We start from the raw sequence: 14077 nt of genomic DNA, 5'->3' as shown, positions 1-14077 counted from the left end.
TATATCAGTAAGTAACCTGTTAACATTGTTGTCACCAATTTAAGTGTATCTAAGGGTTAAGTCATGGCAGGAGAGCTCGGTCACGTGATATGCTCCTCCTGTACCATGTGGGAACTCAGGGACACTTCCGGTGTCCCTGACGACTACATCTGAGGGAAGTGTATCCGCCTCCAGCTCCTGACAGACCGCGTTGCGGAATTGGAGCTGAGGGTGGATTCACTCTGGAGCATCCACGATGCTGAGAATGACGTGAGTAGCACGTGTAGTGAGTTGGTCTTACCGCAGGAGAAGGGTCCACAGCCAGATAGGGAATGGAAGACCAGCAGGAAGAGCAGTGCAAGGAAGGTAGTGCAGGGATCTCCTGGGGTCATCCCCCTGCAAAACAGATACACTGATTTGAGTGCTGTTGAGGGGATGACTCATCAGGGGAGGGCAGCAGCAGCCACGTTCATGGCACCGTGGCTGGCTCTGTTGCACAGGAGGGAAGGAAAAAGATTGGGAGAGCGATAGTGATAGGGGATTCAATTGTGAGGGGAATAGATAGGCGTTTCTGCGGCCGCAACCGAGACTCCAGGATGGTATGTTGCCTCCCTGGTACAAGGGTCAAGGATGTCTCGGAGCGGGTGCAGGACATTCTAAAAAGGGAGGGAGAACAGCCAGTTGTCGTGGTGCACATTGGTACCAACGACATAGGTAAAAAAAGGGATGAGGTCCTACAAAACGAATTTAAGGAGCTAGGAGCTAAATTAAAAAGTAGGACCTCAAAAGTAGTAATCTCGGGATTGCTACCAGTGCCACGTGCTAGTCAGAGTAGGAATCGCAGGATAGCGCAGATGAATACGTGGCTTGAGCAGTGGTGCAGCAGGAAGGGATTCAAATTCCTGCGGCATTGGAACCGGTTCTGGGGGAGGTGGGACTAGTACAAACCGGACGGTCTGCACCTGGGCAGGACCGGAACCAATGTCCTCGGGGGAGTGTTTGGTAGTGCTGTTGGGGAGGAGTTAATATGGCAGGGGGATGGGAACCAATGCAGGGAGACAGAGAGAAACAAAAAGGAGACAAAAACAAAAGACAGAAAGGAGATGAGGAAAAGTGGAGGGCAGAGAAACACAAGGCAAAGAACAAAAAGGGCCACTGTACAGCAAAATTCTAAAAGGACAAAGGGAGTTAAAAAAACAAGCCTGAAGGCTTTGTGTCTTAATGCAAGGAGCATCCATAATAAGGTGGATGAATTAACTGTGCAAATAGATGTTAACAAATATGATGTGATTGGGATTACAGAGTCGTGGCTCCAGGATGATCAGGGCTGGGAACTCAACATCCAGGGGTATTCAACATTCAGGAAGGATAGAATAAAAGGAAAAGGAGGTGGGGTAGCATTGCTGGTTAAAGAGGAGATTAATGCAATAGTTAGGAAGGACATTAGCTTGGATGATGTGGAATCTATATGGGTAGAGCTGCAGAACACCAAAGGACAAAAAACGTTAGTGGGAGTTGTGTACAGACCTCCAAACAGTAGTAGTGATGTTGGGAAGGGCATCAAACGGGAAATTAGGGGTGCATGCAATAAAGGTGCAGCAGTTATAATGGGTGACATTAATATGCACATAGATTGGGCTAGCCAAACTGGAAGCAATACGGTGGAGGAGGATTTCCTGGAGTGCATAAGGGATGGTTTTCTACACCAATATGTCGAGGAACCAACTAGGGGGCAGGCCATCTTAGACTGGGTGTTGTGTAATGAGAGAGGATTAATTCTCGTTGTGCGAGGCCCCTTGGGGAAGAGTGACCATAATATTGTGGAATTCTGCATTAGGATGGAGAATGAAACAGTAAATTCAGAGACCATGGTCCAGAACTTAAAGACCTCAGTAGTGGGTAAAATGATGGAATCAATTATTAAGGATGTCATAGCAGCACATTTGGAAAGAGGTGACATGAAAGGTCCAAGTCAGCATGGATTTGTGAAAGGGAAATCATGCTTGACAAATCTTCTGGAATTTTTTGAGGATGTTTCCAGTAGAGTGGACAAGGGAGAACCAGTTGATGTGGTATATTTGGACTTTCAGAAGGCTTTCGACAAGGTCCCACACAAGAGATTAATGTGCAAAGTTAAAGCACATGGGATTGGGGGAAGTGTGCTGACATGGATTGAGAACTGGTTGTCAGACAGGAAGCAAAGAGTAGGAGTAAATGGGGACTTTTCAGAATGGCAGGCAGTGACTAGTGGGGTACCGCAAGGTTCTGTGCTGGGGCCCCAGCTCTTTACATTGTACATTAATGATTTAGACGAGGGGATTAAATGTAGTATCTCCAAATTTGCAGATGACATTAAGTTGGGTGGCAGTGTGAGCTGCGAGGAGGATGCTATGAGGCTGCAGAGTGACTTGGATAGGTTAGGTGAGTGGGCAAATGCATGGCAGATGAAGTATAATGTGGATAAATGTGAGGTTATCCACTTTGGTGGTAAAAACAGAGAACAGACTATTATCTGAATGGTGACAGATTAGGAAAAGGGGAGGTGCAACGAGACCTGGGTGTCATGGTACATCAGTCATTGAAGGTTGGCATGCAGGTACAGCAGGCGGTTAAGAAAGCAAATGGCATGTTGGCCTTCATAGCGAAGGGATTTGAGTACAGGGGCAGGGAGGTGCTGCTACAGTTGTACAGGGCCTTGGTGAGGCCACACCTGGAGTATTGTGTACAGTTTTGATCTCCTAACTTGAGGAAGGACATTCTTGCTATTGAGGGAGTGCAGCGAAGATTCACCAGACTGATTCCCGGGATGGTGGGACTGACCTATCAAGAAAGACTGGATCAACTGGGCTTGTATTCACTGGAGTTCAGAAGAATGAGAGGGGACCTCATAGAAACGTTTAAAATTCTGACGGGTTTAGACAGGTTAGATGCAGGAAGAATGTTCCCAATGTTGGGGAAGTCCAGAACCAGGGCTCACAGTCTAAGGATAAGGGGTAAGCCATTTAGGACCGAGATGAGGAGAAACTTCTTCACCCAGAGAGTGGTGAACCTGTGGAATTCTTTGCCACAGAAACTGTCTATCGACTCTGGATCAGTTCCTATGGATTGGAGGGTAGCTAATGTAACACCACTTTTTAAAAAAGGAGGGAGAGAGAAAACGGGTAATTATAGATCGGTTAGCCTGATACCTGTAGTGGGGAAAATGTTGGAATCAATTATTAAAGATAAAATAACATCGCATTTGGAAAGCAGTGACAGGATCGGTCCAAGTCAGCATGGATTTATGAAAGGGAAATCATGCTTGACAAATCTTCTGGAATTTTTTGAGGATGTAACTAGTTGAGTGGACAAGGCAGAACCAGTGGATGTGGTGTATTTGGACTTTCAAAAGGCTTTTGACAAGGTCCAACACAAGAGATTGGTGTGCAAAATTAAAGCACATTGTATTGGGGGTAATGTACTGACATGGATAGAGAACTGGTTGGCAGACAGGAAGCAGAGAGTCGGGATAAACGGGTCCTTTTCAGAATGGCAGGCAGTGACTAGTGGAGTGCCGCAGGGCTCAGTGCTGGGACCTCAGCTATTTATAATATACATTAATGATTTGGATGAAGGAATTGAGTGTAATATCTCCAAGTTTGCAGATGACACTAAGCTGGGTGTTGGTGTGAGCTGTGAGGAGGATGCTAAGAGGCTTCAGGGTGACTTGGACAGGTTAGGTGAGTGGGCAAATGTATGGCAGATGCAGTATAATGTGGATAAATGTGAGGTTATCCACTTTGGGGGCAAAAACATGAAGGCAGAATATTATCTGAATGGTGGAAGATTAGGAAAAGGGCAGGTGTAACGAGACCTGGGTGTCGTGGTACATCAATCATTGAAAGTTGGCATGCAGGTACAAAAGGTGGTGAAGAAGGCAAATGGCATGTTAGCCTTCTTAGCTAGGGGATTTGAGTACAGGAGCAGAGCAGGGAGGTCTTACTGCAGTTGTACAGGACCTTGGCGAGGTCTCACCTGGAATATTGTGTTCAGTTTTGGTTTTCTAATCTGAGGAAGGACGTTCTTGCTATTGAGGGAGTGCAGCGAAGGTTCACCAGACTGATTCCCGGGATGGCAGGACTGACATATGAGGAGAGACTGGATCGACTGGGCCTGTATTCACTGGAGTTTAGAAGGATAAGAGGGGATCTCATAGAAACATATAAAATTCTGACGGGACTGGACAGGTTAGATGCAGGAAGAATATTCCCGATGTTGGGGAAGTCCAGAACCAGGGGACACAGTCAAAGGATAAGGGGTAAGTCATTTAGGACTGAGATGAGGAGAAACTTCTTCACTCAGAGAGTTGTTAACCTGTGGAATTCCCTAGCGCAGAGAGTTGTTGATGCCAGTTAATTGGATATATTCAAGAGGGAGTTGGATATGCCCCTTATGGCTAAAGGGATCAAGAGGTATGGAGAGGAAGCAGGAAAGGAGTACTGAGGTGAATGATCAGCCATGATCTTATTGAATGGTGGTGCAGGCTCGAAGGACTGAATGGCCTACTCCTGCACCTATTTTCTATGTTTCTATGTACAATTTTAAAGTGGGGTGCAGGAACAGAGAGACCTGGAGGTTCATATACACAAACCTTTGAAGGTGGCAGCTCAAGTTGAGAAGGCTGTTAAAAAAAAAAATGGGATCCTTGGCTTTATAAACAGAGGCTTAGAGTACAACAGCTAAGAATTATGCTAAATCTTCATAAATCACTGATTAGGCCCCAACTGGAGCATTGAGTCCAATTCTGGGCACCGCACTTTAGGAAGGATGGCAAGAGGGTGCAGAGGAGATTACTAGAATGGTACCAAGAATTTGGGACTTCAGTTCTGTTGAGTGACTAGAGAAGCTGGGGTTGTTCTCCTTACAGCAGAGAAGGTTAAGGGGAGCTTTGTCAGAAGTCTTCAAAATCATGACGGGTTTGATAGAGTAAATAAGGAAATTGTTTCCAGTGGCGGTAGGACCAGTAACCAGAGGACACAAATTTAAAGTGATTAGCAAAAGAACCAGAGGTGAGATGAGGAAAATTTGTATACGCAGTGAATTGTTATAATCTGCAATACACTGCTTGAAAGGGTGGTGGAAGCTGATTCAATAATAAGTTTCAAAAGGAATTGGATAAATATTTGAAGGGGAAAAATTTGCAAGGTTGTCGGGAAAGGGAAATGTAATGGGACTCGTGCTATTTAATATTCAAACCTGCAATTAGCCATTTCTGGATTCCCAATTAGCCTTTTTTGGCTAACGGCTAACATACTGGACAACCCTGGTGCATACACAAGGACACAGCCAGTTGCCATTATTTGTTACATTCAGCTTTAGGGAGGAGTGGGGTGAGAAAAATAGCTCGCTGTGTACTTCAGTGAAGAGATAGTATCTCTGGGTGGCCCTCAAATTATTGTGTCCTTGTAGGTTCATGCTGTGCCTGGACCTGTGCATTGTTTAACACTGTACCACTTGTTCCAGTTTAGTACTGTTATCTGTTGCCTCACACACACACTCTCAGCCATCCTTAATTCGTAATTAGCCTCTGTGCATTTCACATTGCTCAATGAATCACTGAGCAGCCTTCCCTTTATAAAACCAGTTCCATTGTAAAACTGAGAGACAAGTGTCAATACCAGAAGACAACTGCATATTACTGTCCCACGGCTTCTGCTGCAGGAGAATGAAACCATTCTCAGCTTTTGCTCTTCTCTCCCTGTTCTTCTTCTGCACTGTGGGTAAGTCATTATAGTATCACTGCTTCGGGTCATGGACTTCCATTTCTATTGCCTGTTTTATTTATTACCACTTTTAGTTAAATAACCTCTGTGCTGCTAATGAACTGAGCTCAGATCATTCTGCTGGTGTCTTATACTTTTTGGTCTAGATTCGGTTTTAAATGAAGTCTGATATTTGGTGAAGTTTTCAAAATAGAGGAATGTCTCCAGCCAGTGGCACCTTGGATGCAACAGGACTCGTGATCTGAATCCCCTCGTGGCAGATGCAAGCCAAAGTAGCTTGTAAATGCTTCAACTAAGCTAACACACCTTCTGGAGCTGTCAAGCCTTATGATGTGTGAGAACAGGGAGTTGACCTGTTGGCATTACCCACTTGTAATGGAGGGAAAAAAAGCATAGATGCACGAAAGCCTAAAGGGAAAGTCGAGCTGTTGAAATCACAAAGTTGGTGGCATATTTCTAGGAGTCTGGGGATCTAAGATAGCCAATTAATTCACTAATAAGTTTGGTTAATTTTAAGCATTTTTATACTTAGGAACATAGGAAGAGGAGTAGTCCATTCAACCCCTCAAACCTGCTCTGTTATTCAATTAGATCATGGCTGATTTGTAGCTCAACTCCAATTACTTACCTTTGTTCTATATCCCTTAATACCCTTACCCAATAAAAATCTTTCCTCTCAGTCTTGAAAACCTCCAATTAACCCAGCATTCACAGTCTTTTGGGGGAAAGAGTTCCAGATAAGGCTTTGGTGAGACCACACCTGGAGTATTGTGTACAGTTTTGGTGTCCTTACCTAAGGAAGGATATACTTGCCTTAGAAAGGGTGCAACAAAGAGTCAATAGGTTGATTCCTGGGATGAGAGGGCTTTCCTATGAGGAGAGATTGACTAGAATGGGCCTATAGTCACTGGTGTTTAGAAGAATGAAAAGCGATCTCATAGAAATGTATAAAATTCTTAGAGGGCTTGACAGGGTGGATGCTGAGAGGCAGTTTCCTCTAGCTGGAGAATCTAGAACTAGGGGGCATTGTCTCAGGATAAGGGGTGGGCCATTTAGGACTGAGATGAGGAGAAACATCTTCACTCAGGGTTGTGAATTTTTGGAATGAGGGCTGTGAATGCTCAGTCAGTGAATGTATCCAAGACTGCAATCAATAGATTTTAAAGCACGAAGGAAATCAAGGAATATGATATCGGGCGGGATAGTGGAATTGATGTAGAATTTCAGCCATAATCTTTTTGAATGGCGGAGCAGATTTGAGAAGACATATGGCCTACTCCTGCTCCTATTTCTTATGTTCTTATGTTCTTATTTCCACTACCCTTTGGGACAGATTTCAACATAGATATTTCATTTTGGGAAGAAAAATAAGGAAGTCACGTATTACTTGGAAAAGAAGAAATTAAATGGGGTAGAGGAGCAAATGGGTCCGGAAGTACAAATACTCAAATCACTAAATGTTGCGATGCAGGTTAACAAGGCCATAATAAAAGAAAACCAAGCACTAGGGTTTATTTCTAGAGGGATAGAATTGAAAAGTAGGGAAGTTATGCTAAACCTGTATCAAGCCTAGGTTAGACCACACTTGAGGGCCAAAATTGCCCCTTCCCTTAAGACCTGTTACCGCCGGAAATCGTTGGCCATGCTACGGAGTGCAATGGCCGCCGATTTTTCGGGTAATGGCCGCCATTTATTAAATTCCGATCCTGCGACATCCCAGCAGTGACCCGCTCACCCCTTACCATTCCACTGCTGCTGTCATAAGACCGCGCCCCGCCGATGTTGCCCCCCCCAATGGCGAAATTCCGCTGAAAAAAATCTTGCTCCCGCCGTGCAGTGCCAAAAGCTTATTTTTTTCTGCCAGTGCACTGAGCTTGGAATCCTTGTAAAATGGCAGTGCTCCCATTAAAGGGGAGGACCTACTGCTGCTGCTGCCATGTTTTTTTTTGTCGGCCGACTGCCAGGTCTGGCCGACAGTTATGCCCCCAGGTTAGGCTGGGCCGCCAACAGGCAACCTGGCACCTTGTCTTGGGTGCCAGGCCTCTGGCCTGGCCAAAACCCTCCCTGGTGGCCCAGTGGACCGAACTTAAACAATCGCGCAGACTCTCCCCTTTAAGTGATAACGTCATCAGCGCTACGCTGAAGACAGACAGCAGCGGCCACTCCGTCCGCCCCCAACTTCTGTCCCTCTAGACTGCGAACTTCCACTCACCACCGCATATCCACCACCATTGTGACCGACTTCCGGTCCGCCGGGAAAAAAGAGCGGAATTTCAGTCAAGAGGCCACCTCAACCACTGCGCCGGTAAAAACACCAGAAACAGGGTAGCTGTTCCCCGTTTCCAATGGTTGGCAATTTCGGTCTCTTGGGGTACTGTGTGCAGTTCTGGTCATCATATTATGAAAAGGATATAAAGGCACTGGAGAGGGTGCAAAAAAGATTTACAGGGATGATACCAGAAATGTGAGGGTGTACCTATCAGGAAAGGATGAACCGGCTGGATCTCTTTTCTCTTGAAAAGTGAAGGATGAGGGGTGATCTAATAGAGGTCTTTAAAATGATGAAAGATTTTGATAGAGTGGATACAGAGAGAATATTTCCACCTGTGGAGAAGAGCAAAACTGGTGGCCATCAATATAAGATAGTCACCAAGAAATCAATAGGGAATTCAGAAGAAACTTTTTTGCCCAGAGAGTGGTGAGAATGGGGACCTCGCTACCACGGGGAATAGTTCAGGTGAATAAAATAGATGCATTTAAGGGGAAGCTAGATAGGCAAATGAGGGAGAAGGGAATAGAAGGTTAAGCTGACAGTGTTAGATGAGAAAGGATGGGTAGAGGCTCGAGTTGAGCAAAAATGTTGGCATGGACTGGTTGGGCCAAATGGCCTGTTTATGTGCAGCATACTTTATGAAATTCTACGTAATTCCTGAATGGTGCCTTGTTCTTGATTCCCTCACCAGAGGAAATCATTTCTCTGCATCTATCCTATAAAATCCTTTTAACATTTTAAACACCTTGGTCAGATCACTCCTTGGATTTTACGACAATCATGATTTATTGACCTCTAGCCCACAGTAACACTTCAACCAGACTTGGGTAGGAGCGGAGGGAAGGGGGCTCAGTCCACACTCACTGTTGTTCAACTGGACAGCAGGTCCAACATGCTGTCAGCGAGACACACTGAGGATTGGCAAGTATCATGCTGGCTGCTCTCTCAATATATTCAACAGACTCCCGTACTGTACAGCAGCTCCCTCTAACTCAATGGATGTCAATCTCAGGCTTCAATATGTTATAGGCTCTGCAATTTCATGCCACTGCTTTTAACAAATGCTCCTAAAAATGCACTGGATGCACCTCACATCCATTCCTACAGAGGAGCAGCTCCACTCAATCATGCAGAGGTATAAAGATCATAGAATTATAGAGGTTTACAGCACGGAAGGAGGCCATTTCGGCCCGTCGTGCCCGTGCCGGCTGATCAAGAGTTATTCAGCCTAATCCCACTTTCCAGCTCTTGGTCCATAGCCCTGAAGGTTACGGCACTTTAAGTGCACATCCAAGTATTTTAAAAATGTGTTGAAGGTTTCTGTCTCTACCACCCTTTCAGGCAGTGAGTTCCAAACCCCCACTACCTTCTAAGGGGAAAAAATTTCCCCTCATATCTCCTCTAAACCATCCCCAATTTACGTTAAATCTATGTCCCTTGGTTGTTGACCCCTCTGCCAAGGGAAACAGGTCATTCCTATCCACTCTATCCAAGCTCCCTGCTGGAGTGGAACTAAACTACAGAACCAGTGGGAACCTGTTCAACCTGCGCCATCTCCAGGCCAGGTCCAAGACCACCCCAACCTCTGTCGTCGAGCTACAGTACACGGATGATGCCTGCGTCTGCGCACATACAGAGGCTGGACTACAGGACATAGTCGACGTATTTACTGAAGTACGAAAGCATGGGCCTTACGCTAAACATCTGTAAGACAAAGGTCCTCCACCAGCCTGTCCTCACCGCACAGCACTGCCCCCCAGTCATCAAGATCCACGGCACGGCCCTGGACCACCTCCCATATCTCGGGAGCCTCCTATCAACAAGAGCAGGCATCGATGACGAGATCCAACACCGCCTCCAGTGCGCCAGTGCAGCCTTCGGTCACCTGAGGTAAAGAGTGTTTGAAGACCAGGCCCTCCAAACAGCCACCAAGCTCATGGTCTACAGGGCTGTAGTAATACCTGCTCTCCTGTATGGATCAGAGACATGGACCATGTACAGTAGACACCTCAAGTTGCTGGAGAAATATCACCAATGATGTCTCTGCAAGATCCTACAAATCCCCCGGGAGGACAGACGCACCAACACCAGCGTCCTCACTCAGGCCAACATCCCCAGCATTGAAGCACTGACCACACTCGATCGGCTTCGCTGGGCAGGCCGAATATTCCACATGCCAGACACGAAACTCCCAAAGCAAGTGCTCTACTTGGAGCTCCTCCATGGCAAATGAGCCAAATGTGAGCAGTGGAAACGCTACAAGGACACCCTCAAAGCCTCCCTGATAAAGTGGACCATCCCCAATGACACCTGGGAGTCTCTGGCCCAAGACCGCCCTTAGTGGAGGAAGTGCATCTGAGAGGGCGCTGAGCACCTTGAGTCTCATCGCCGAGAGCATGCAGAAATCAAGCGCAGACAGCGGAAAGAGCGTGCGACGAACCAGTCCCACCCACCCCTTCCCTCAACGACTATCTGTCCCACCTGTGACAGAGTCTGTGGCTCTCGTATTGGACTGTTCAGCCACCAAAGAACTCACTTCAGGAGTGGAAGCAAGTCTTGTTGGTTCCGAGGGTCTGCCTAAGATGATGATGATGATGATGATGATCCAGGCCCCTCAAAATGTTCACTATCCCCTCAGACACAGACACAGGGCCATGTTCACTCTTCTTCTTAGGCAGTCTCTTGGAATCGAGGATGACCTGCTTACACACTAAAGTGAGTTCTTAGGTGACTGAACGGACCAATGCGGGATCAACAGTTGCTGTCACAGATGGGGCAGATGGTGTTTGGAGGGACGGGTGGGAGGGGTCCTTGAGTTGTCGTGCGCTCCTTCTGCTGTTTGTACTTGGTTTCCGCGTGTGCCCAGTGAAGAGACTCGAAATGTTCGGCGCCATCTCGGATGCTTTTCCTCCACATTGCGCCGTCTTGGGCCACGGATTCCCAGGAGTCGGTGGGATGTTGTATTTTTTTCAAGGAGGCTTTGAGGGTGTCCTTGAAGCGTTTTCACTGCCTTCCTGGGACTCACTTGCTGTGACGCAGCTCTGAGTAGAGCGCTTGTTTCTGGAGTCTCGTATCGGGCATGCGGACAATGTGGCCTGTCCATCGGAGCTGATTGAGCATGGTCAATGTCTCGATGCTGGGGATGTTGGCCTGAGAGAGAACACTAACGTTGGAGTGCCTATCCTGCCAATGGATTTGCAGGATCTTGCGGAAGCAGCGTTGGTGGTAATTTTCCAGTGTTTTGAGGTGCCTACTGTACATAGCCCATGGGCTAGAACCTCCACTTTTTTTGCCTGCTTAACGGCCACTTAATGCCCATTTAACTGCTGAAATGACGTATAACGCCCAGATAGCGCCCATTTTGGCACAAAATGGAAACTGACGGGCTTTTTTAGGAGACTTATCGCTGAGCGTTAATTTCCCCATGTGCTTAACGGTGAGAAAAAATATTACCACCTGCCCACTGTTTCTGGGCGGAATCAGCAGAATGTGCGATTTTAACGCCCATATTATCGCCCAGTGTTACTTTCCTCACGGATTTAATGCCAAGATTCACTAATAACACTCGCCGACTGTTTTTTGTCGTAAAGAGCATATTTACCCAAACTAGCGGCCATGGAGATCGCTCACCGTCAATTTCACCACCTCGCACACATATCGGCCACAATATCGCCCGCCCCAAAAAACCGCCCACAGAAAGTGGAACTAACCGGGAGGGACACCAGCGGTGTGGCTGGCATTTGTTAAATCCCACTCTTACATGAGGAGCTGATATCGGAAAGATTTGCCTGAAAGAGCACAGATGTGAGTGACAACACTGACATACTGCTGTGTGTGTGCAGCTCAGACTTCAATGCTGCCCATCAACTTGGTGCCAGTTAAAGTTTACGTTGATTGATGTTAAGTTATATTTAACCTTTTCATGGTAAGGGATCACCAGTGTGTAACGGTCCAGCTATCTGAGACAATGCGCAACAAGGTTATGTTCAATAACAAAAGTTTAATACCAACATTGGTCTGAAATCATAAGTAACACAGCCAATAACACCCAACCCCCGCCCACATCCCACTTTTTCCACCATTGACATAAATCACATGGTCAACATGTCCAGCAACACAGAATACAAAGGCAAAGCAGGAGCATGGTCCCCAGCCCCCATACGTTGCAACAAATTGCATACACCCAGATGGAGATATATCACAGCCATCACCTGCACACTTGCATCTCACTTTCCTTCCCCCCTCTCTTTCTTCTCCTCTATCCCTTCCCCTCCTTGCTCCATGGTGCCTGGCTGAGGAGCTCCTCAGGCGGTGCCTCATTGGGGGGGATGAAGGCAGATGCATTGGTTGGACGGATACGGGAGCGGGGGGTGCCGAGGGGGCAATCTTCTCTGATGCAGAAGCAGGATCTTGGTCCTTGCTCAGATCTGTCGTTCGCAGTGGTGGTGTGGAACCTAGGGGTGGCGTGCCATGCTCTGGGACCACTGGGGGGGCTGAGGCAGCAGTGTTCCTGGCTATCGCATCCAGGGACTCCGCCATGCGTGGAATGTACTCGGACATGGTGGCCAGGTGTCGGGATATGCCCCCCAAAGCTTCGATGAGCTGGTCACCAATGTCTACAGACCTCCTGGACACCCGTACCATTTCTCTGCTGTCATGTCGTGCTCGTGGATCAGACCGGACGGGTCCACGAGACCTCCGCGGGGTTGGCGCCGTCCTGGGGACCAATGGGGTGCCCTGTGGAGAGGTGCTTGGGGCCGGCACCTCCAGAGTGGAGGCGGGAATAACCGGAGGAACAATAGATGGCCTTGGGTTGGAATGGGTTCTGGAGCGTGGCAATTCAGGTTCTTCAAAGTCCGCACTCTCATCCGTCGAGAACGGACCCAGCGGATTGACGGGCGACAATCGGAGCTCCTCAGCACCAGATGTAGTAGGATCCTCTGCCGACTCCTGCCCCACGCCCCTACCTTCTGGCCTCTGTGGCTTTGCCTGGGGCCATGCTGCTGGCTGAGCTGCAAGACACAAATGAGGTTGTTAGAGGAGAAGGGGGTGCTAGGGTGACAAGGTGAGTCCAGCACTACACACAGCATATGCACGACAAAAGCACCACTGCTATCAAAATCATCACAGACGTCACATTTCAAAACCATCAACACATTGTGCATTGCAATGATTTTCATTAGGCCAGCATTATTTCTATGACACTTTTAGAAATCATCGATCACATATGATTGTTCGGATATGAGTTGATGTGGCATCTATTGACTTTACATCACGCAATAGTGTAAGGTTTACTCACGTGGCATCACTTCAGGGTCTGCAGATGTATTCATGGCTGTCCGAGGGTGCTTCCCCACAAGTGCTAGCACTCGCTCCTCCATCTCAGTGATGTTGCTGGGGACTGGTGACCCCCCACCCGTTCGCCTCTGCACGGACCTCATCGTCGATAGCTTCTTCTGTAAAAGGTGACAGGACGACATGGCATGAGATCATTGCATGATATCATTGCGAGGTACTGTCACAGACACCGATACAACACATAACTGACAGATGTAATCATGATTATTATGATTATCATTCTTTCCCTAAAGACGTACACCGTGACCGCAGGCTTTGAGTAAAACATTCCCAGTAAAAGTGTAAGATCTCACATCTGCTGATACTCACTCATGACTGTTACAAATCAAATTATATAAATACATAAGTACATGTAAATCAATGTAATACTTACTCTTGCAGATCCCACAAGGTCATTCCATCGTTTGCAGCATTGGTTGCCCTCACGCACCTTGTTGGTTGCCGACGAGACCACCTCTGCTATCTCAGTCCATATCCTCTGGTAGGCCTTTGGGGTGGGCTTCCCACACCCTCCCTGTGTCAAATCACCCCAGCGTGACTCGACCTCCTGTAGGAGGAAGGCACTTGCCTCCTCTGAGAATCTCCTGGTTCTTTTGCGGCCTCCAATGTGCTCCTCTCCAACCTCACTGCTCTCTCCAACGTCAGTCTCCACAGCGTGCTGTGATGCCTCCCCCTCTCCCTCCATTATAGGGCAAATTCGGTCAAA

At 47.3% G+C, this 14077-nt stretch overlaps 1 protein-coding gene across 1 annotated transcript in view; it reads left to right on the top strand.

The window, feature by feature from the left end:
- Window positions 1-5496: 5496 nt before the first annotated feature.
- Window positions 5497-14077, top strand: part of LOC139280277 (trypsin inhibitor ClTI-1-like) — a 62316-nt gene continuing 53735 nt past the window's right edge. The window contains exon 1 of the mRNA XM_070899978.1: window positions 5497-5738. Coding sequence (XP_070756079.1) covers window positions 5684-5738 — 55 coding nt within the window. The 5' untranslated portion in view covers window positions 5497-5683. The remainder of the gene's footprint in view (window positions 5739-14077) is intronic.

This window comes from Pristiophorus japonicus, chromosome 1, assembly GCF_044704955.1.
Source record: "Pristiophorus japonicus isolate sPriJap1 chromosome 1, sPriJap1.hap1, whole genome shotgun sequence".
Lineage (NCBI taxonomy): Eukaryota > Metazoa > Chordata > Chondrichthyes > Pristiophoridae > Pristiophorus > Pristiophorus japonicus.
This window is presented reverse-complemented; position numbering and strand designations above follow the sequence as displayed.